The sequence below is a fragment of the Anneissia japonica genome, unplaced genomic scaffold (genome assembly GCF_011630105.1).
Source record: "Anneissia japonica isolate Jap-2015-1 unplaced genomic scaffold, ASM1163010v1 scaffold287778_len1315358_cov176, whole genome shotgun sequence".
Classification (NCBI taxonomy): domain Eukaryota; kingdom Metazoa; phylum Echinodermata; class Crinoidea; order Comatulida; family Comatulidae; genus Anneissia; species Anneissia japonica.
Window position 1 is genome coordinate 969,483 of NW_022702824.1, and position 24,712 is coordinate 994,194.

At 34.7% G+C, this 24,712-nt stretch overlaps 1 protein-coding gene across 1 annotated transcript; it reads right to left on the reverse strand.

Moving 5' to 3' along the window:
* Positions 1-392: 392 nt before the first annotated feature.
* On the reverse strand, positions 393-24,647 carry LOC117104034 (dolichyl-diphosphooligosaccharide--protein glycosyltransferase subunit STT3B-like). The gene is made up of 18 exons (XM_033244686.1): positions 24,385-24,647; positions 22,564-22,672; positions 22,119-22,228; positions 21,089-21,177; positions 20,200-20,288; positions 19,516-19,581; positions 17,994-18,059; positions 15,064-15,193; positions 13,877-14,023; positions 12,371-12,419; positions 11,925-12,079; positions 10,919-11,133; positions 8,833-9,029; positions 7,738-7,909; positions 6,841-7,014; positions 6,372-6,485; positions 5,597-5,803; positions 393-4,580 (listed from the first exon to the last, which is right to left on the reverse strand). The coding sequence occupies exons 1-18, from the start codon at positions 24,609-24,611 to the stop codon at positions 4,488-4,490; spliced, it is 2,409 nt and encodes an 802-aa protein (XP_033100577.1). The 5' UTR covers positions 24,612-24,647; the 3' UTR covers positions 393-4,487.
* Between the last annotated feature and the right edge of the window lie 65 nt (positions 24,648-24,712).

Consider the following 24,712-nt stretch of genomic DNA (forward strand, 5'->3'; position numbering starts at 1 on the left):
TGATTTCAATTGTTTTTGATTGTATACACGATAAAATTGTTAGGGAATCGTCCTAGAATAAAAAGTTCTCTCATTTCTTTTATTTTCTATATGAAAAATTGCTTTCTATCGTTATCATCGCAAGTATAAACAGGCCTTTAGTCTAGAAACCACTGCATCTCGATCATACCAATACGCCACACGACATTTGCGTCAACACAAATTTTATCTTGGGGTTGGTAGAATGTTTGACATGTAAACAATGAAACACACATGTACTAGAAGGTTTTTTTTTTTATTTCGGTGGCGGGCATTGTCAGTCACGTTCTTGAGCTCGTCGTATCTAAATTTCCGATGCTCACTCAAGAAAAAAACTGTGAGAACAATAATGTACAATCAATAATAACATGTAGCTACCTGTAGATGACATTTTATTACATAAACATTATTTCATGATTGCCAATTAACATATTTACTCAGTTGTAAAATGTAGAAGAAAATTGAATTGAGAAATACATTCATTATAAAATAGGCTCTTAAATAGCACTGTAAGGCTGTATCCTGGGTTTTTACTGGTTTGTATTTCATGTGGGAAATTCACAACAAATGCGATATTGGCAGTGAAAAAAACAAATTATTTCATAGCAACAGTTGATATAATGAGCACACGGGCGGAATGACATTATTACATAATTGGCCTAAAAATGTGTGTAACAGTAGAAACAATTCTATGGTTCGATATGAATTCTCTTCCTAACAGACGGAGTCAGACACACTTTGGCAGACCCAGGGGTGGTTGAAGTAGCAACAAAATAATCCCATAGGAGCATAACCATATTCCCCTGAATCCCAGCATCACAAGGAAGGGGACAGTGCTCTCAACCCAGACCGTCCCACGTTCCTTGATTTTCTGCCCTATCTCCCTCCCCCTACTTGGCACAAACTATTTTGGATCCTCCCCTAAGGTATTCCTAAATCATTGGCCTGTGTTAGAGTACAGTATTTGGATTTTGTGCAAGACAAACAGCACCAGTCCAGTTATTATTGCAATTTTACTTATTACCTCTTAAAAACAATTTAGAACCATTAATTGTTTTGTCAAGTATTGTTGAGTTTTTAATATAAAATGAACAGCCTTAATTAATTTTCCAGGTATATTTTAATCGATTAGGCTATAATGTCGTCACATTCCACAAGTACGCTAATTAACCTGCTAAGCTAACTGTAGTATTGTAATTTTTTGGGTTTTTGTGTTATATACGTAGATATATTTATTCCTCCGTATCACCGTGCATACTATTGATTGGGGAAATTCTCTCTAGAAGAGAACGAACTTCGAATCCTATCTATAGTATGGTGTGGTATTAAACCAATTGTTCTTAAACAATGAGTCGCCACACAAAAATTGAAATTTATATCTTTGCTGAAATTTTCAGTTGCAAAGAGATTAAATTTTAAAGATGTATTATCCCCTGAAAATGACAAAAACTTATTTTGAAACAAAATTGCTCACTTTGCAACAAACTTGCTCACTTTGCAATGAATTAAATTGATAATTTTTATGTTACTTCATTTTATGAGTATTTGGTTAGTTTGCATGGGACAATACATCTTTAAGTATCATTTTAAAATTTTTACTTCAATTTTGTTTTGCAACAGTTTATAACAGAATTTGAGTTTCTTTTTTTAAACATCCTGAGAAATGGCAAACTGCCTGCAGGGCATTTGTTTGGGTCGAGAGCCAGAAGGACTGGACACCAAGGGTTTTCAAAGTAATGTTTTATCTAGTATTCATTATTTTTTTAGTTCATCCGATTCCACTAAGCAACACTATTCTAATGCATTGTTACATTCTACAGAACTATTCTGTTTGACAATTTAAACTACAAGAATAAACATAAATTCACATTTTCAAAATAAGCTAAGATTCCAAAGTGCTGTGTTCAGTTGTGGTGCCAGGATATCGCCAACGGAGGGTCTGACATGCCAGTGGGGTCATGCTAAGCTCCTGGTACCTAGACAAACTAGACAATGTTGGTCATTATAGAAAGTGGTATGGCCAAAGAATTAAAATATAAGAAAGAAACGAAGTTTTTTTTTTTGCATTTCATTTCTAGTCCTAAAAGTCATTGCCAATTATGGTCTGTCCAATGAGGGATTTTAAGTTTCCCTTCCCTTGCCGCTGGCATCACCAATGTCTGTGCTCTTAATGAAATGACACTTAAAGAAACGTAGTTGGGATTGATGCCAATATAAATATACTGAACAGTGAAAATAATACAATACTTATAATGAACTGACGACAAATAAACAAGACAACTAAATCTGACAAATGTCCTTCTGGAAAAATAAAAACGACACCAAGAATTGATCAATGCAATATAATTACAACTTTCACTAATTTAATTACTCCTGCTTCGTTCATGGCTCGGTGGGGCTCACTGTCAATGTGTACGTACATATTATTGATTACTGACCAGGATTTTATTCTTATAACAAATTACTACCTAAGGTTCATAATGAGGCTCAAGTTATAGAGCAGTGCTTCAATCATTTTTAAATTTTTTAAATTTCAAAAATGAATAAAAATATTTAACTTTAAACTTCTCTGATTGAAAGTGAGGGTTGATATGCTGAACCTCTATTTGAGTTGAGCAAACCATATCCCTCATCTTCAATATTGTTGGAATGCTTAAAACTAGGTGACTACCTGGAGCTCTGGCTCTTGGAAGAAACAAGTGACAAGTCTTAAGGAATATATGTTACGATCCAGGATGCACTTTCAACAACACAGTCCTATTATTTGGTCTACCTTACGCCAGGCATGCAATGCGTCAACGCAATTCAATGTAGACCATAATGCGATGAGGTCTGTGCAACGGACATTGTCGACTTTCACTAATAATCAGCAGAGAGCGTAGCCAAACACTCTCAGAGAGGAGATGGATTCATCACCCGATAGTGCTATGACACATTGTGCGCCCAGCATTAACAGAGGTAGGGGGGTTTAGAGTAATGAATAATAGGAAAATTATAAGAATACCTGATACCTGGTGCTAGTGGGCCACNNNCCCCCCTTCCCCCCCCCCCCCCAAAAAAAAAACTAAGAAAAAACATAGAAAAGAAAAGAGTAAGTGGGGAGCATGCTACTCCAAGCATTTCTAAACAAAAATCTCCAACACCACCCAGCTCGGTGGTTCGCACATCGCATGGCTCCTACTCTGATTTTTCTATGGATCATACCCTGCTTATGGGTCAATTGAACAACCTGAATGCTGACCTTAGGTTTGACTGTCAACGCATTCGTGACCTCCAACTAAAAAATGAGTCTTGTTTCACTGTGCACCAGCAAAACTGAAGACTTGTTTCCAATGGGGTCCTTCTGGTGGTGAATTTGGCAGTACACTATGAGACAATCCTACTACTTTCCCCAAAGAGTGAGCCATATTGCACACAAGGGCAAGGTTTTAAACGTTCCTTTCCGAAAGACTTTGTGCATATTGGAATTTGCATTTTAACTCTACATCTAATACACAAGGAGAACAGCAATGCAAGTGAACCATGGACCTCCACAGTTCAGTGCAGAGAGTGGCTACCACCAGTAGCTGGCTGAACTATACTCATGCCCTCCATATGAGAAATTGCTTACAATAATTGTTGAGTCCTTTAATGGAGATATGGAACATCAGAGAGAGAAAATAGATTTAGAGGATAAGCCACTTAATAGTATTGTGGGTCTAACATTCAAAAGCTTTAAAATTGTGTTTTTACTTACAATGTACAGTAAGTCAATATACAGTAAATCAATATACAGTAAATCTTGGTTTCCATACAACCGCTACATGCTATTGCCGACAGCTTTTGGTGAATGGTCGGTCAAATATGGGAGTGCTGATTGCGCCGGGGACTATACGCAGTACAACGATTGCATTAAAACACTGTAGAGACAGTGTAGCGACTTTAGGAAAAAAAAAATAGTAGGTTACGAGTGTTTTTTAAGTATTATCTCATGCCGACACAAGGTGCAACATGGCTCATTTTGGAGTGGAAGGTCACATAATTCTTTAAAAATCATCAGAATAGATTTCTCCATTCTTCTAAATTTAATTTGTCTTTGAAATTTCAAGCATTTAAAGCCTGCAGCTAGCTATAAAGTAAAAGATATGATCTAGTGGTTGTAGTGCAATAAACATTGTCAAATACACCTTATTGGTCCACTTTTCAGTGACATTGCAATGAATTTTTTAAAATATTTGATCTGAGTACTAATATTGATTATACATCTAGAAATCTATTTAGAAATAAAAATTATTTGACACTGCTAACAAGAAAATTTTTTTTTTTTATAATTATTTTTTAGGTTTTGATTTCAAAATTTTTGTAAAAGTTAAAAACAAAACAAAGCTATATTAGAGACAATAATGAAACCCAAAAATTGATAAGAATGATACTGAACAAAATACTAATTAGGCAATTACTTAGATTGATTCATTACTGATTACAAATTCTCATTTCTTAGTTGGCTTCTTCTTTGATCGCATTCGTTTGCCTCTTTTGACAACAGGTTTATTCTTTATATGTCCTTTCTTCTTTTTTGAATTCTGAAAATAAATAAAAACTTGATTTATTGCAAACAGAGTTATATTATGTACACAGTATTGTAAAGATATAATCTCTAGGATAAAACCTAAAAAAAGGAAAAAAAAAAAACAAATGAATTTCTCACATGAAAGCATTAAACAAATTGTTGTGTGCTTTGTGTAAAGGTAGGAAACGTTAATGTTATGGTTGTAAAAACAACCGCCCAATGTTAACACAAAAAATAAATGGTAAGGAAAGGCAATATATTCAAAATATTGTTAAAATAGTTAATCTAGTGTTCTTGGTGCATTTTAGGCTTTGGAATTTATGTAATCCTTGGTAAACTTTGAGCTAGGCTAGGAATTGCAGCATGTCGCACTTACAGTCCGCGGATCGAAGACTTCATACCTAAACTTCCCACAGACATACAAGGGCCTAATCTCGCTATTTTGGGCCAGTATCATTTGGAGAATTTGAAAACCATTATGACAATATATAATTGGTATTTATTCATTCATTCAATATATGTACATAAAATTGTTTTTTTGAAGCACAAGGCTGAATTGCGAAACAAAGTTTATAAAAAAAAACTAACTACAGACACATAAATCATAATCATTAAAAAATCAAGATATTAAATAAATATAGACAAATATATTGCATTATAGCTCAGCACAAAATCATTTAATTTAAAACTAATTTTAAAGGCGACACAAAATGATTTGTCTTGAGTACACTTCGCCATTACTTTACATTACAATTAACACTTTTAAGTCGAGGTATTCAATTGCTTAGAAGCAGACATTAATTATTATATTTAAGGCACATCAATAAATACATAAATGCATATTCTCAAGTTCAATTTACGAACAATGTTGTATAGTTTACTGGCATTTCAAACACCAATATTCAACATCAACTTTGTGCCTTAGGGCAGAAACAAGGAAGGGGGGTGGAGAGGGCCAGTGCTTATTTAGCCACCCTTGTTTGTAATTCTCCCTTGTAAAAAAAAAAAAAAAAATGCATGCGTAATTACCTTTTTAGTAGCAGTACTAGTCTTTAATTTTGTTGATTTCTTGGATGGTTTGGCGCTTATACGGTTATCTAGGTCAAGCACTCGATAAATGCGTACCAACCAATGTTCTGAAGTAAATGCTTCTTCAAGATGATGCAAACTTATATCTTTGTTTCCTATTTCTACGTTACGTGTTCTATCGTAACCTGCTGGCGTCCGGAAGTCAAGCTGTTATATAAGAATATATACATTATAAAAGAAAGGAATGGTTACGTAATAATAATTTTATATATACTTTAAAATTCCCTACACTTTTCAGTGCACATGTGCCATATACCACACCGGACCAACAGCTTAAACACTTCATCTGAAAGACTGTGCGCTATTGAAATTTGCATTACAGTCCTCCAGCTGAAACACTAGGAGAGGCAGCAATGGGAATTGAACAGGGGATCACATGATCTCCACGGTTCAGCGCACACCCATGGGCTACCACCAGTTTAGCCAACTGAGCTAAGCTGTTTTCTTAACTGTCTATTTAAATTTAGCAAGGAACACAACACATACCCCAAGGACTGTCAATAGCGAATACTTCACTGCCCTACTTGTTGGTGAAAATCCATTCCACAAGACAAACATAAGAACGATGCTTTACACAAACTAAAACTCAATATGAGGTTTATAGAGTGGAAATGTTTTGGTTGAGAGAACAAAATCCTGCAACACTGACATGAATTGAACCCAGGACCATGGGATTATAAAATTTAATAATAAATTTCACATTTTTTACACTTACCTGTAAGTCCCCGAATCTATAGTAACATAACTTGTACATTAGGCAATTGAGCAGAGTAGGAGAGCCAGCTTTATCTACACGAAATTCTCCTTGTGGTGTGAAGTAGTTAGATTCCTGTAAACAAACGCAAAAAAAACTGCCACTACTATAATCAAACTTCATAATAAAACAAAAGATACAGCACCTCACCAACTAACAATTGTTGAATATTTAAAAACTGGGTGAAAATTTGGAAAAAGAAGTTACGCCTCTTCCCCCACCAACTTTTAAATATTCAAAAAATCTGTACGTCTTTATTAACTGTTACCAAGTTTTTAGTCAAACACCATTATTGTTTCGAATGCCAGTTCACACTATTAAACATTTCACATTCCTAAATATGGTCATGATGACATCACATCATGACCATATATAGGCACATCATCACTATATATGGGCATACAACAGTTTTTTTTGTTGGGAGGAATACCTTAATGTCTTTTGGATGTTCACCCTCGGCGATACGAACCATCCACAGGAATTTGTTGATGTCGTCTCCCGAGTAGCCAATAACACCGCCGAATATTACTAGTACGTAGTTCACATCTAGTGAGCGCATTATCGTGTAAGCGTCGGATTCTGTGGATGACATTGCTTTACCCACCTAATGAAATAAATAAAAACAGATCCCATGAGAAACCAGTGTAAATGTAATAACTTGATCTTAAGTATAGTACAGTATTTATACTATACTAATATTAAACAGCTTCTATTATTTTTTTGTTTTAAAGATTTTTAACTCAATTTTCATGAAGACTATATTTTTAACAATATAAATCTGAAACACAGGAATAATGAATAATATATTTAACATTATACATTATACCTAGTAAAGTTAAAAAGGAAACATAAGGGTAAAAAGATTACTAACTGAAATTCAACTGATTAAAAAACAAATACATCATTACTATTAGTATTAACTAAATTATTATTATTTTTACAATGACCACAACTTCTGTTTCAACAAACATCTACTCTACTTGGACAACATAATAGGAAATATTCCAATTAACAAATAATTATGAGGAACAAGCATAATACTGTATATAAGAATAAAAATACAATTGTATGAATAATATCATCAATACACATTCATACCAGATAGACATTTTAACTATTCATATAGTACATGCATATGAAACTATGTAGCTTTAAATAGTGAAAATATTTCGTTTCGTTTCGTTTTATTTGGCATTACATTAAAATATAAAGTACAAAAAATATCTAAATAGAAAATATATGAAACCAAATTTAATTTCTAAACCTTCTTGGATGTTAAAAATAAACATGAGGTAATAATAAAGTGATTTGATTGGCTGAGACTTACAAGTGCAATATGACTATTATTCCAAGTGTTATTATCGACGAGTGTTGTCTTGTTGCCCATGCCGGCAATTTGATAACCGTAATCCCACCAAGACATGATGCGTGCGTTATCATCTGTGTTTTGACGAAGCCAGTAGTAGGCTTCGCGGAAATCATCAAGGATGTTTCGTGATCTAAGCATAAAAGTAAATGTTGCTTTATAACACAAATCCCAGCCATGCCTATCGCTAAAAAATTGGGTGACAGGCAGTCGAGGCATTGCATGTTACCTCAGATGCATTTTTGGATTAAAGATTTACTATCTGCCAAACATATTGGGAAAAGCTAAAAAATCAGCATAAAATTTTATAGCTAATAAAATTCTTTTGTGTAGACAACCACCAACATTTGATGCCAGGAGACATTTTTAGAGGATTAAAAAAAATTAAAATTATATAAATATAATTTGTTTAAATAGTTTACAGATAACATCTGGTGCTGGAGGCCTTTTATAATAATAAAAAAATTGCAGCATCTGATTCTTCAAGACTTTAGAGAGACTTTTTTAGAGAGAGCAGCTTAGCTCAGTCGGCTAATCTGGTGGTAGCCACTGTGTGTGCGCTGAACCGTGGAGATCTGTAGGTCCCAGGTTCAATTCCCATCGCTGTCTCTCCTTGTGTTTCAGCTAGAGGGCTAAAATACAAGTTACAATAGCGCACCGTCTTTCGGATGAGACGTTTAAGCCGTTGGTCCCGTGTGCATTATGGCCCATGTGCACGTTAAAGAACGCAGTACACTCTTCGGAAAAGAGTAGGGGATTATCTCCCGGTGTACTGCCCAATCACCACCAGAAGGACCCCACTGGAAATAAGTCTTCTTCTAGACTTTCGTGGGCTATCCTTGGTGTTTACACCGAATAAATCCAATCCAATCCAATCCAAACTTGCATAAATTACAGCTGCCATCTTCAGCATCAGTTGTCATTTTATTCCAAAAATCTGCCCAAATTTACTCTTCATGAATCATCTCTCTTATCTGCCACTTTATCATGCTCATGGCTGCCTCACAAAAAATTCATAAACACACCAGAGGATAGTGTTAAATCAAAGTTACTTACCCATCGTTGTTATATGATGCTAGCACAATACTTGGACTGGAGTATGCATTGCTGGTCACCCAGGTACAATGTACAGCAAACATCATTAACATCATAATGATTGCTAACACCACAAAGCCTTTCAGATTGCTGCTCACGCTCTCCTCCTCCTCTTCCTTCTTCTTCGTTTTATTTGATGGCTTCTTGTTACTGCCAGCCTACCATGGTATAATGACAATTAAATTAGGACATAAATAGTATTATATTCATCCTCAGATACATTCAGTGGCGTATCTAAAATGGGTGCGCATGCCTCCCCACTATTGAAAATGTTCGAAGCAAAAAAAAATCCACGGTCAAGTAGTTAAAAATCCCCTCAAACCACCTTATTTTGCTAGCTTGCACCCCCTCACCTAATCATTGAGCCTTCACTCCCAATACACCTTCGCATCTCTATCATCCCCACCAATCTAAGACTCCTAGATCAGCCACTGGACACATTGCTTTCATTAGAATTCCTGAATAATTTTGTGTCTAGCCTAGCCATTTTGAAGCATTCTATTCTGTTTTAAATTGAAAATAACATGTTTGGAGGGAAGTGAAACATTGTTGTCAACACATTAACAGTAAAATCCCCCAATTACCAACCTCTACAACTTGGTACATTGGTTAGGCCTAGTCTAACCATGGAGTTATAATTAATTTGTCAAAATAATTATAACTCCAAAGTCTTAAACGCATAACCTTTGTGACAAAAGGGGATGTATTTTGTAGAGTAGGGCATGGTGTTTTGAAGGGTAGGGGCCTATCTGTGTGTTGTTGCCACAATTAGTACAATACTGTACAACAACACAATGCTAGTTTTCAACCGGACCTAGGCTACCTCTTCAGTATTAGTTTGCACAGCAGTAGATTGTACAGATCTAAAAAAATAACCATCATCTACAAGGGGTATTTAAACATAACAATCTTACTCGCTCGCTCACTCAGCACACAGACATTCTGTGAACAGGAAGGAAGGATGAATATTAATGAGTCTCTTGTACAGAATGGCTCATGAATATTAATGATTCTCTTGTAAGATTACCAAGCTAGTGAAAATCATGCTCAGCCTCGATTTCAGCTAAACTACCATGTTAAGTCTTATTTGTTTTTCACTCCCTTAAACTTTCAACTTTTTTTTTTGTCGAGATATAATTTATAACTTGATATCATATCACAAACTATATAAAATAAGAAATTTCAAACAGAGCCGCACCCCTCCCCCACCCCCTTAAAGCAAGAAATATCAATATACTTTATTCCATTTTGAGCTATTCATGCTCGATCAGGCAGCTACAGTACAGTGAATAGAGAATCTATTTTTTTTTTCCATTGGGTTCGGGCGTTATTCGAATGGATTGCGATCTTTATAAAGAAAATAACAGTTTGTTTTTTGTTATTATTAGTCATGTTTTCATTTGGAAATCACTGCAAATGAATACATCACATTGAGTGCAGATAATTTTGGTATCTGTATTATTTTGTTGCAGAAAATGATAAAATACAAGTAATATTCATGATAAAATTTGGCCCCATAGCAAGGCTTAGGCCTACCTAGCTCTGTCGGTATGTAGCATAGGCCTAGGACTACCCTCGCCACTGAGATGCTCTGAAATTTTGAACTCTCTGGATTACGAACTTTCTTATTTACGAACTCTGTTCTGACGGAGGGGTACGTAATTGGGAGATGTTATTGTACATACAATGCGATTTACTCACATTTTGTTTAGTGCCAATGGACAAATTGGTTAGAATGAAAATTTTTTTAAAAACTTATCAATGAGGGGAAGGTGATAATTAATGTTTTATTCTTCTTGTGGCCTAGCCTGAATTTCCTTGACTTTTAACAAGGATATACATTCATATTTACAAACAAATAACATAGCAATTGATTGTCCAAATACACAAAATAGGGGTGAAGATATTTAAGGAATCTATAAATGTATCTTTTATAGACTATTAAACATCATCACGCCAAATTTGTGTACAGTACTTTAATTGAAGGACCTATTTGGAACCAGTGTTGACTTAAATGGCTACGCTGTATGTCTTTTGAGTCGATTACCTTATCGTAGAGCTTTTCTCTTCTTTTTATTTCCTCCTCATCATCTTCACTTTCACTCACTGACCTTTTCCTATCGGGTGTTTCATCTAGTAAGTATTCACTTAGTAGCTTGGAAATTGCAATTGAAGACAGTATACAAACCACAGGGGTTAACGTCAACATCAGTCGAACCATAACACCAGCAAAATATACCGCACTTATAGCATACAGCACAACTACAGAATTAAAAGAGAAGCTAGATGAGAATTTATGGCATTTGTCACATAAAAATGGGGATACATTGCATCTGTCAGTGGTGCAAATCCTTGGAGGTTGTAATGTCATGTCAGAAGCTGTTATGTTGTCAAGCACCCAAGCAGAGGAATATACAGTCTGTGCCTTGCTTATAAGACAACTGACCTGTCTTGACCTGTTCCTTATTTGAATTTGCTAAACTTATTTGGCTCTTCAATGAGAAATGCAATTTCTTATTTAAATGTATTAGGATTTTTGCTCATTTACAGAATTCTTTAAGATCTTTAATTTTTTTTTTTAAATTAAATTTTATTTCTTTCACATCCAACAGCAAGTACACTCGCTTCTTAGTAAAAAAAAAAGGCTAGAGTCGGTCTGGTGTGGCCAACACAATGATTTATTTTATTTGGCCTCAATTTAATTTCCAAAATATTACATTTGTACAAAATGGCCCAAATGCATAAGGATCATGGTGTAGTTCAGTTATGACTTTGGCTTTGATTAGAACCATGGATCTTGGATTAAAAAAAGGACACCTGAATTACCATGTAATTCGTGTTTGAGACAAGAGACAATGTTCTTAATACCTTTAAATCCTTCAGAAGGGACAGCAAGCCATTGGTCCTGTGTGCACATCATGTATACAGTAGGGAATTATCTCCCAGAGCACTGACCAAAATAGGTGCTGCACTGTACCCCACCCCACCCCTCTCCCACCCCCTTGGATTATCATACCATTGCTCCCTCACACATGATTTTTAGGAATACTTACTAAACACTCTTTCATCATTGATTTCCTTGATGGTAAACCAAAGCCCAGCAGGAAACGTGCAAACAAGAATATGAAGGTCAAAGAAAAACGACACCCAGGTTGTAGGCTGATGTTCCGATACGGAGGCAATAATCGGTATGTGAATCTTGGCATATCTAAAGAAAAATAGTAATTATAAATTATAAAAAATTATTTAGTTACATAAATATTATTTATTTTATCTGTTTTCTTTCCTCTGTTTGGTTAGTTTATAGATTTTATGGTTTAGTATTCTTAATGACATTTTCAGATAACACATTTATATAACGTTTCCTTTTCTCTTCTTGAATTAAATGAGCACTATAAGCAGTGGTGTATCTATCCCCCATGCATCCCTATTGAAATGAATCACATTTAAAGTAGTTAAAAAAACAAAAAAAAAAAACAAGAATATAACTTTTACCTACCCAGTGTCATAGAGTGAATAAAATCTACCGCTCCATGGAGCAACATAACCTGAAATTAACAAATGAAACAAATATAAAATTATGAAATTATTCTGCACTGCAGTGTATAATACATAATGAACTTGGTCTGGCCAGGCAACTCATATTCAGGACTAGATTCTTGTTTATCTAATTTTACCAAAAACATGCCAAATTACTTATGCATGTTACGTACAGAGGGGAGGCCAAGTTTACTTTTGTTGTGGGGTGGGGGGGTCTCAGTATTTAACCAGTGTTATTTGCCAAAATAGAAGGCTCCTAATGTCCCAAAAATTAATATTGTTTAGAGCACTCAGTCTTTACATGTGAGATCAGAAAACAGATGTAGTCATTTTTTAGTCAATTTAAACACTGTCTTTCAACCACACATTATATTGTATTAAAACAGGTGAATTTAAAAAAAAAATCAATATTGAGCAAGGTTGACTCTAAAAGGCTGACATTGAAATAGATATGTTCATATTTCTACACCTATTATAACCGAATCAATATACAGAGTCCAGTTCAGATTTTTGCAAATTAACTTTCTTCACTGCATGGTTAAGTCATCGCTGTTTATGTATTACTGCCCATAATTCTAAATCAAACAGATGTTTGAATAAGAATAATTTGTTGATGTAACAGACATTCGTTGTTTTGACGTAATTTGTTCAAGAAGGCCAATATGATTAAAATTTTCTTTTTTATAAGAGCATCATCAGGAATTTCTGATATTTTAATAATAACAAAAAAACTAACTAAAAATATTCAATCAGTCTCTTTAAAGTTTACCCCACAAGTGGGCAAAGCGTGGCCGTGTGCCAAATGCGGCCTGATATTGATTTTGTTGTAGCCTGCGAAAACATATTAAACTCCCTATGTGTGTGGCCCGCCAACGATCTTTGGCTAGAAAACCCTTTGTTTTTTATGGCCTGACACTGATTATCTGTAAAAATATGTTACAACTGAGCATAAAGTGTTATAAAAGCAGTCCATGAAGGTTTTGGAAGCACACTTGAAACACCAAAGTGTAGGTGCGGCCCTTGGTGTTAAATCAAAAATTAACTGTGGCCCTCTGACCCATATAAAAAAAAATCAATTTAAAATTTCAAACCTTAAAGAAAGTGTAATCAATAACATTAAGTATTTAGTAATTTTTAACTATCAGATGGTAAAAAAATATTACGTTTTTTCCATGCCTTTGCTAACAAAAAAGCTTACAATATCGATCCAAAATTTACATTTCAATCAACATAGTGGACTCTAGTAGGCTGATAATACTGGTTCTTGGAAGTCAAATTAATTATGAAATATGGTTAATGAATAATTTATGAAACTACAAAAAATCTAATGAAACACAATATTAGTCTTGGATAACACATCACAAGCTGTTTCTGACCAATCAGAGACGTACACCTGTAAAGGCTTAATGTTAAAAGACAAATGATAATAATGATGAGTAACTGTTTACCATATTAGGTAACTTACCACTGTATGTAAGAGCAACAACACTAACAAAGACTGCACCTGCCGCTGCCAGTACGGAGAAGAAGAACAATGATGTAAACTCCTGCTTAGTCAACGTTGTCTGAATGTATTTAAAAAATGCATAGGCTTGCAGTAGGACAAACGTTCCTGGTGGTAGAAAGAACAATAAACATTTCAACCAAAATAAAAATACAACAATTTATAAATTAATTACAAGTTTATTTCTGGTAAGATTTTGATAGCTTTGTCAGATAAAATGACAGAGTTGGATGGTTGTGCCAAGGGTCTTAAGTTTGAAGAAATCATTTCCGGAAGATCTGGTTAGAGGAGTTATCTTATCAAATTTTATTATATTTAGCTGTGCATGGTGATTATTCATCAACACTGACTTCTGTCAGACAACTGACATTAGAGTAGTAAAAACATGCAACTTTCATGAATTTGTGGGAGATGGGTTATTTTCAAGGAGATTCTTGCTTGCTTGTGAGAGTGTGGGAGGCCATCCCAATATCCGGTAGATTCCCCTGATTTCCAGGAGACTTGGGACCCCTGGTTGTGCAGTTTAAAGCAAGGGGGAAGGGGGCAACAACCTATATAGCTCTAATTCAATTTGCTTTAATTTGATTGCTAGAACAAAGTCTTTTCATCTGTAAAATAGGGCTTTATGTGCCAATATCAATATATATATACACATTTTTGGAAAGAGTAGGGGTTACCCATATGTTCCTTCTGCCCCTGTCATTGAAGAAAGACTGAGCGCCTCCGATTGGTTGCCACAAGAGAAACACCTATACATAATTCAGTACAATGACTGCAAGTTACAAATTAATTGTATGGATTTGAACCCTGGACACTCAGATTGAGGCGGGGAGCTCAACCAGGGTGTCACGTCTCCTTCACACATAAATGCAAATAATAATACTACAGAAGAGTGTACTGTATATAATTAAAAGTTATGGGTTATAGATTTGAACCTTGGGCCCTCAGATTATAAGGCAGGTGCCTCAACCTCACTGTCACATCTCCTTCACACTTAAATGCAAATAATATATTAAAAAGGGATGTATATAATTAAAAGAAAGTTACTGGTAAATTGTATGGGCTTGAACCCTGGGTCCTCAGAATATAGGGCAGGTACCTCAACCACAGTCACATCTTAATGTAAAAAATTATAAGAGAATACCAACCTGCAGCTGCCATATGTTCACTTGTACGAACTGGCTGGAAACCTACAAAAGGCACTTGCATTGCCAATAACGTCCCTAATATATAGAATGTACTATAAGCTGAAAGATACAATGTAAAATTAATTAATTCCTAATTCATAACCAATGGTAGGATAATAATAATATTAATATTCAATAACATGCAATTCATAGTTTAAACATATGGTTAAAAATGTTTTTCATAACAAATGTTAGGATAATAATAATATTAATAACAGTAACATGCACTTCATATTTTAAACATATGGTTAAAACAGATGTTTAATGGAAATTGCAAGTGCAGTGCTGCGAAGTACAACTGCATATAAATGTTCTTTGAACAAAATTATTTATGCGAGTCAAGTGAAAATAATGAATAATAAAAATATAACAAATAATATGAGACACGACCCATTGTCTATATCAGAACACTTCTCATTGGGTAACGAAGTCGTAATTTTTCATTTTTGTCAAAAATTGTCTATAGTGGTGGATTATAGTTTAGGTTTTTTTTAATAAAGTTTCAAAAATGTCTACGTATGTGGAAAATGTAGTTGATTAATAAAGGTTACAATTTTTATTTTGAAGACTGCATGGTCTAGGAAGTGTACATTTTTTTATGGGGAAAGTTTCCAAGGGCGGATTTTCTAGGGGCGAGTTGACTGCCAAAGAGTGTTGCCAAAGTGCGAGCCAGCGTGCTATTTGATCACAAGTGCGAGACATCACGACAATAGATACGAGACGTTACTCGAGTTGTGCGAGGTATCGGCTGAGATTTGTGGAGTACAATTCAAAAAACAACCATAGGTCTAATAATGAATTATTGTGATGTTAAATAGACAATGTTAGCTATCAAGGAGCGACTTTGTTTTTCATTGGGAACTTCATCCCTTCAAGGCTAGGCCTATACCATCCTAGCTAGTCTAGGCCTAGAGTAGGATAAGGCTAGCGCGACATGCGGACTTTGGTACGTGTTGGTTCGTCTACAAACGTGGCCTAAAGTAATTGATTTTACCCGGCAGAACAAAAGAAGGAAACTCCGCTTTTCAGTCGTCTTAGGCCCTTGTTTTTTGACAAACAATGACCTTTCAGAGGTCAAATTGCTGTCAAGAATATGAATTGGCTGCTTCGCAGCAAATATTCTTTTCTCATTTCTGCAAAACTAACAATACAATATTAACTCCAATATTGACAATATTTAAAGGTATTTTATATTTGAGACGAAGCAAAAGCCTTCTTTAATACATGTGACGGGCTCTGGCAAAAACCAGGTTTGTAGGAAAAAATTCAAAATTGATTTTTTTTTAGCATTTTTAGATTCTGCATGAATTCTTCTAAAATACAGTTTCTATTTGATGGAAGTTGGTTGAGTATTAGCGAAATTATGAATATTTAATTCATTAGATATCAGCTATGTAGGTTTTGAGAAAACAGCTTCCACAGATCCCAAAATCAACAGTTTGTTATTAAGATTTGAATTTTAAAAATAATTTAAATATACTTTTTAGTTAGATTAAGTGATTGATAACCGAAAGGTCCACTGATTAATCTCAGATAAGATAGTATAATACATACTCCAAGTATCGAAATGCATGCCATCGTGTTGCAATTAAATATTTCAAAATTAATCATAATAATAATTAAAAGATGATGACATGATTAATGTCGAAATATTGAATCTCGACACGATGGCGTGCATTTCGATACTTGGAGTATGTATTATACTATCTTAAGAGATTGATATTTTACAGAAATGTTCTTCAATATATCTTCTTTTATAAAATGCAAAAACTTGAAAATTCTGATTCTCATGTTTTGGGTGCTTAGTGCAAAATTATAAATTGCCACAGACAGAGGGTTTACTCCTCCTAAATGAGTCAATTTTAAGCCAAGTCAGACAGAGTCCTACAATGCAGCACGACAGGATTAGTTGTCATGTCGGGTCTGTTTGAGTTAAAGGCCAACGTGATAGGTCTGCATCTTTGACAGCCACGTCGTAGTGGGAGCGTCGCCAAATTATCCTACCGCGGTAAGCCTTAATCTACCGCACCGCGGTAGACACAAGGCTGTGTATGCAGAAAATTTGCATATCACATTGCATACAAGTCTACCGCGGTAGATAGAAACTGCCTTAGGGCCAACTGTAGTGTGCAACCTTAGAACCAAGGACATCAACCTATCAACCTAGTTCCTTAGATTAACAGTCCAGATAAACAGATTGTGATTAAATAATTACAGTACTGAAGTGTGCTCATGACACGATATCGACATATCAAAAGTTAACCTCTTGTTTACGACAACACATGCCCGCGATTTCCTTGTGCATGAACACAACGAAAAACGCTTGCGCAGGTTTGGAGAAGTGGCGATGTATTTGTACCATACAATTAATTGGCTATCCAAAACTATATTCCGGTGAAGAAATAAGACTTTTCTCGAGCACCAAAAAGAAGGGATCATTTCGGTCGCGCCTTCTTTTTGGTCGTGCCGAATTGTTCTGCATTTCGGTCGCGACAGACTGCCTCTAAGTAATGCCGATATACGCACTAGTGCTTTATGTTTGGAAAGTAATTTTTAAAGGGTTGTGTATTTTTAAAGTTTGTTTGGTGCGTGTGTTTCGGACTGGGTATTAATTAATTTATTTTGTATTTTTGTGTTTACGATGCTTGACTATCACAGGCCCAATATTCTTTGTATATTTTTTTTTTAGTATGATTCAGTGTTTGAAGTTTTTTACAATTGTTATTAATTACAAGTAATTTGAATATAATTAACCGTGTTCTTTTTCTTCTTACAGATTTCAGAAGTAAAAAGTCAAGTACATATTTGTATTTATCAATTTCTGAATTATTCGTAATAAAGGCCGAGGAATGTTGTTACGATTATGATTTAATTTGTTTAATCAAATATACTTTTAGAACAAATGTATGCAGTGGAATAAGGTTAATGATGAAAACATAGCCACCCCATGCTGAAACCTGCAATAAATGAAAACAACAAAATGTTATAGGACAGTAATATACTGAAATATAATACCTTATTTATTCAAATAAATGCCTCGCTTTGAAAAATGCCCTCTTTATAGCCTCATTTGGAATAAACGCTTCCCTCGAATAAATGCTGAAAGGCATTTATTTTTTCTTTGAAATAACGCCCCCTCGATGACTGTAAACAAATGTAATGGAAGCAAAGTCATATTCTCAACACATTCTATTAATGTTCTATTCCAGTAAAATTAAATTGGTTGAAAACTGGTTGGGATGAATAAGTCTTTATGATAAGGCAATAACATATTTTCTTGGTACTTATGTGCTGTAGTTCCACATTTAGAGTGAAATTAAAGGGCATTTATTCGAGTTATACATATCCATTTTAGACCAAAAAATAAATGCCTCCCTCAACAACCCTTCTCAATAATAAACGCCCCAGGGTGTTTAAAGGAATACATAAGGTATCTATATAATGCAATTGAACATAATATATAATATATTAGAAATACAGCACTCTATAGTGGTCAATTTTCTATCTAATCATATTTTTGCACCATGTTTTAAGGCATAATGGCTCTGTGTAATTTTTTCCCTTAATTTCTGCATGTCTTGTATTTTATAGTTTGGAAACAAAAGATGGCTATAAAAAAGATATCATCCAACCTAGTGTACTTCTGTGTAGACTTGTCACTTTCATATCATACAAATCATGAATTCACAGATATACTAGCAATCGGCACAGCCTCCCACACAACATTAGGATTTTTTTCTCAAGTCCAACACAATTCTTCGCCCAAGGCCTCATAATGAGACTGTGTTTATATAGAGCAACATGTGTCTTTGTTTGTGCTATTTAAAATGTGTCTGGTTCCAGGAAGACAATAGAAAGCAGTGTCTTGACACTTAATGATTAAAAATGGATGTATTAGTTTTCCGGCAATACAGCTCAATGGGCTTTTATAGTTTTATGGATCCTACTTATTCTTTTGTTAGATATACTGTATTTGCTAGCCTTTGTATTACTGTATTCTCTGGTGAGCAAGAAATAAAAACAAACAAGCAAGACACATATATAGGAGCGGTTTGGAGGTGGGATGTTCAATCCCTCTTTGTGTATTTCGCTTGTGCCCTTAGGCAAGGCACTTTACCTACAGTTGTCTCTCCACCCAGGAGTACAAGTGGGTGCGAGTTGGTTCAAACATAAATACTGTATGCGCTAATTACAGCTGTATCATTAAGGAATTCTCCCAAGGGACCTGAGTATGTGTTCCATAATGTGCTTGATCCAATGACTGGGGGTAATAATGCTAAGTGCATAGAGGTCTCTACAATGTGCGCTATATAAATCAACAATTATTATTATTATTATTATTATTATTATTATTATTATTATTATATACAGAGGTCAGATCACAATAAAATGTAAAATATTGACATTACACACCATGTAAAAGTATGAAAGTGCTGTTAATGCTGCCCATGATATAGATCCATTCTTTACAGCTTTCACCTAAAATATAAATAAAACTTGAATTACTTCATGTACTGTACAACTGTAGTTCACAGTAAAATCAAAGCCTCTCTAATATTCTTTCCATAAATAAATATAAAAATACAAACACTAGAGCTAGACCTTTAATCGAGAAAAAAAAAAGGGGGGGGGAACCTCCCCATTCAAATGTTGCTTAGATACACACACAGCACAAAAATTCTAGATATGAATGCATCTTTTCATTTCAAATAATACAACATTTTATCTTCCTTTGAGGAGGACAAATAATATTAAAAATAATAAGTAATATTTTTTTACTTTTAATTTTATTTTTAATTAATTTAAATACTTTGTAGCTCATTTAATGCATACCTTTTTTTATACACCAGATTTATTATGTTACGCCAAACATTTTTTACACTTTCAGATTAAGGTGCAAGCATTTCATGGCATAGTAATTATTACATAGAAGTCGCTTTTGGGCCTTGCTTGTGGTTATTTTAATTTACCCCCACTCCCTCAAAAAAAAAAATAATAAAACAAAACAAATTAGCTTAATTCAAAAGTTATCTTTAATTAATTATTGAATATGTTTCTCGTCCAATACATGTGTTAGCAAAAACCAAGAAGACTTGCCCAAAGATAGTAAGTGAAAATCAATGCAAAGATAGCAATTCCTTCATTATCATAGGAACCTGCCACAGACCGGGAAATGTAACCAGGAACTGCACAAGGAAATAAAAAAAGGAAATTAACATCTATTTTTAGAATCTTGCTATTAAACTATTTCAGTATAATTATCAATTAATTGGAATGAATAAATGTACGCATGTACAGTATATGTACAAAGCATTACGGCAATGAAGACTTAGAGTCTTCTTATATATAATCTCTTATATTTATATACTACATATTTATTTAACAATATTATATCCCTGTCTCTTATACACATCTAGATGTGTATAAGAGACAGGTACTTATGTGCTGTAGTTCCACATTTAGAGTGAAATTATACATACATACATACATACACATTATAATACACACTACTCAGTGTTGTAGTTCTGTAGAAAATTGAGGATAGGTGGTAGACATTATAAAGATGGGTGGGTCATAACATTAGTAAACTCTAATTAAGAAGAGTGGATTTTAAGGATGGGAAAACGGGTTAATAAAGGTGGGTGGAGGGCCATTCAATTAGCTTTAGACTGGGTGGGAAAATTCAAGGCTGGGTGGCCCTGCCCACCATCACTACATCCATGGCTACTATAACTATCATTTTTAACATTTATTAAATATCATTACTGTTTAATCATTAACTACTGTATGTAATGATTAATTACTGTATGCTACAGTATATTGTTGTCATCAATGACACAGCTGTCACCATCATCATCATAATATTCAGCAATTATTAACTCATATTAGAAGATGGAAATATTGATTCCCTGATTATAACTTGCTATCATAAGTACCTTCTACTTAATATAAAACATTTTCAATTTCAATTTAAAAATAGATGTACCTATAGCAATACAGCATGCTGCCAATAAACCGGCTCTAGAGCTCCAAAGTTCAGAGGTCAATCCATATGTTGCTAAAGCAGTGAGACCACTACAATATAAAAAAAGACAGTATAATTACAACAAAAAATAAAAATACATGGATACATTCTTTAAAAGTATATAAAGAATAACAAACATTACTGTATAATCTACCACATGCCTGGAATGCCAATCAAATGTGGAAATATTTGAGCATGAATATATTAGGAAGCTTTCGATTTGTGTGACAACGCAACGCTAGAACAGAATCACTCATTCGTGACCATCCTGCCAGGCGCCCCACGTTCTCTGTAAACATAGATTTGGCCAAATTGCGTCCTAGAATCCATGCGACGTTCTCACATGCGCATTACGGCATGCGCATACGTGACGGCATTACGTTCTACCGTCGTCGTGCAATCGAAAGCTCCCTACTGTGCATCTTTCTGTGGATGCTGAAGTAGTCACGAACCACACCCATACACAATCCAGCACAATGACGCCTCGAGTAAATGGCATTGTCCTGCATTACCTTTAGCAAAGGTTCTCTAGGGTTAGCTACCTTTTGGAAAACCTTAGCAAATATGGCTATATTCTTAGTGGAATGATAGGCCTGAATGATATTATTTTATAGAATATCTGTGTACTGTTATTGTTAATTCAATTTAAATACTGTAGCGTACACTGTCATGGATCTGGGGATATTTTCCATTTACTGTATTTTGTACACACTGCAATTTGCATATTCCATACAGGTGGCCGACTCTCGAGCGTCGCTTGTATGGAACAATAGGACTAGGCAGACATTTTGAATGTTCTTGTTTCATATTTTTGTATTTTTATAATATAGCTTTTAAGTTCCTGTTTCTATGTACTTTCGTATTGTATTGTGCATTGTGAATGTGAACAAAGAACACTATGAAAACATGAATAGTGGCATAGTGGTAAGGGCCAGGCTCAAGAGATTTCGCCTTAACTGGCCCAAAATACCCACTTTTTTAATGCTCTTACCTGAACAGAGGTGCAAGGAAAACACAAATATCCCGTATATGAACTGGGATGTTGAGGGCATGAAGAAACCAATGGATGGTCCCGGATGTTATCATCAAACCTGGATAAACCTTTTATGAAGAAAAAAATAATTGAGCATACAACAAATTGTTAAAAATAGTAATTGTACATTATTGGCAAAAAGCTATCTATTTATCAAGGAATTAGTTAAAAGTCATTGCTTTTATAATACATAGTTTAATAAATATTTTTTCCAAAGGTTTTTTCCAATTAAACATTTAGAAATTACTATGTCGATACAAAATAAGAAAGATGTTTTATCAATAAAAGCTGCATATACTGTATGTAGTTACACACCTCAGCTTTTACTATAGTTTAAACAAGGTAGCCTTTCGGCCTACAGCAGCTTTCTGTATTTTCAGAAATTACATAATATATTTCTTACCGTTCCCCCAACAATTCTACCAAGTGGATACCATGCCCTCTCATCAAACCAGTTAAGGAAATTATAGAAACCATTGTTAACCATGTGACGTGTAGCTCGATAGTTAAACCTATAGTAAAACATACATTAAAAAAAAAAACCCATTAAAATTAATGAGAACAGGTATAAATTGTATTAATAATGGATTGTTCTCATTATCATAATTTGCTTACTCACTCTGGGTCTTTCCATCCTTCTATTTTTGCCCATTAGGCAAGACTTTTTTTATACCGTGTTTTCATTAATTTTTTTAAAGATCGTCAAAGGCGAAAAAAAAATTAATGTAAAATTTTTTGTTTTCTTATTTAGCAAATAGTTTTGCTGCAAACATCCAGATGGAGGAGAAAATACAAATAAAATTGTATTCATGAATGAATGTAAACAGTGTAGTAATGGGATGGTAATTGCAAATTTATATAAATTAGAAGTAAACATACTACAGTATCTTATTTTTGGAGATTTCAAGGCAGTGGGTGGGGGGTAGGCCTGTTGATAAGAAAGAAAAACTTTAACTTTTTTTCTGAAATTTCCATTTTTTTGTGACTGGCCAAAATAAAATTTTATTTTTTATTTGAACCGTCATTATTGGCGGGTGGCAGGTTCACTAAAACAAGGTTTAACAAGATTCTCGTCTTAAAAGAAAATCCCAGAAAAAGTCTACATTTAAATTGTTTTTCGCAGTTTTGGATTTAGCATTTCAAGAAAATAAAACCAAATCAAAAACAATCTCAGATAAAGTACTAATGTATTCCCTCATATATGACCACAATCACATACCGCAGTAAAATATTTCATTAATTTTGCCAACATACAAGCTCGGTAAAAACATTTATTATTGCCCTGTTAACCCAGACTGTAAAATTTCCTTTCATTTAATTTATTTTGAAATGAAATTTTACAGTCTGGGTTATGACTATAAAATAAGGCCTAGAAATCCATCAATTCCTAGCATTTTGGAAAATAAGCACCTACCTGTATTTCTGCATAGTTTTTCCCAAAATTAAGCCTTGACCTATCCCTTAAAATATATAACCAATGTATATGCGCATGTAATTATGATTCTGTGCACCTATTTTTCTAGCTATATCTGCACGGAAAATTGCTAGGAAATAAGTGCACAGAATCAAAATTACTGCATAAATTAAATAATAATACATGTTTATAATATATTAAGATTAGGTCAAAGCCAATTTTTGGCAAGTCGGCCCTTATTTTCAGAAATGCATGGACGGATATTTAGGCCAAATTTTTGCACGGAGGATATAGGCCTAGGTAGGCATATCAATCCATGCACTGGCCTCACTCTAGGGTTATAGATAGTCCTGTCCATTCAAGTTGTTTTGACACAAATTGGGGTGGGGAGACAAACCATTTGCAAAATGTGAAAGATTTCCTTTAGGTTTTACGTTATGGTTTGCAAACTGCACAAGCACGTTCCTTGCAGCAGTGCACATTTCAAAACTGCAAATTCAGCTAGGCCTAGGGCAGGCTCAGGCATAGCATTTTTGGCATAACACCACATGCTGCCACTGCCTGGCCTGGATGGAGGCTGCTCCACCGCTCGACCCCGCCACCCGTGGGTGCAAATGCTGTAGCAGGCGTGTAGGCCTCACTAAGCTAGGCCTACACTTCCTTAGTTATTGCCAGGTTAGTCACCTCTAGCTATGCAATGTCTTTTCAACAACAATTATAAAACGCCGGTAGGCTCAACCTAGCATGATAAGCCCCTTCGATAGAGGCCTGGTCTCACTTTGCTAAATTCATTACACAGAGCCAGCTTACCACGGGTCGAACTCGTGAATTATGCTTTCGAATCGAATCACAGCAAATAGTCTTGAGCTGAACCCCGCTAAACAGGCCAGTAAAAGAATAACAAATGTTAATAATCCTAAAACTGCATTTGCATTTGTTACACTCCTTCTGTTTTCGGCCCTATTTTCACTTTTCATGGCTGAAGAATCCTTGACTAACTCCAACGCCGAAGACCTCCCTAACTTGGAGGTCGCCATTTTGCCGATTGACTTTCGGCAAACACATGCGCATAAATTCGTGTGTAATACTCAAGTTATCAATCAAGAGCGCTGTAAGAAATTCTCCAGGTCGTACTCCT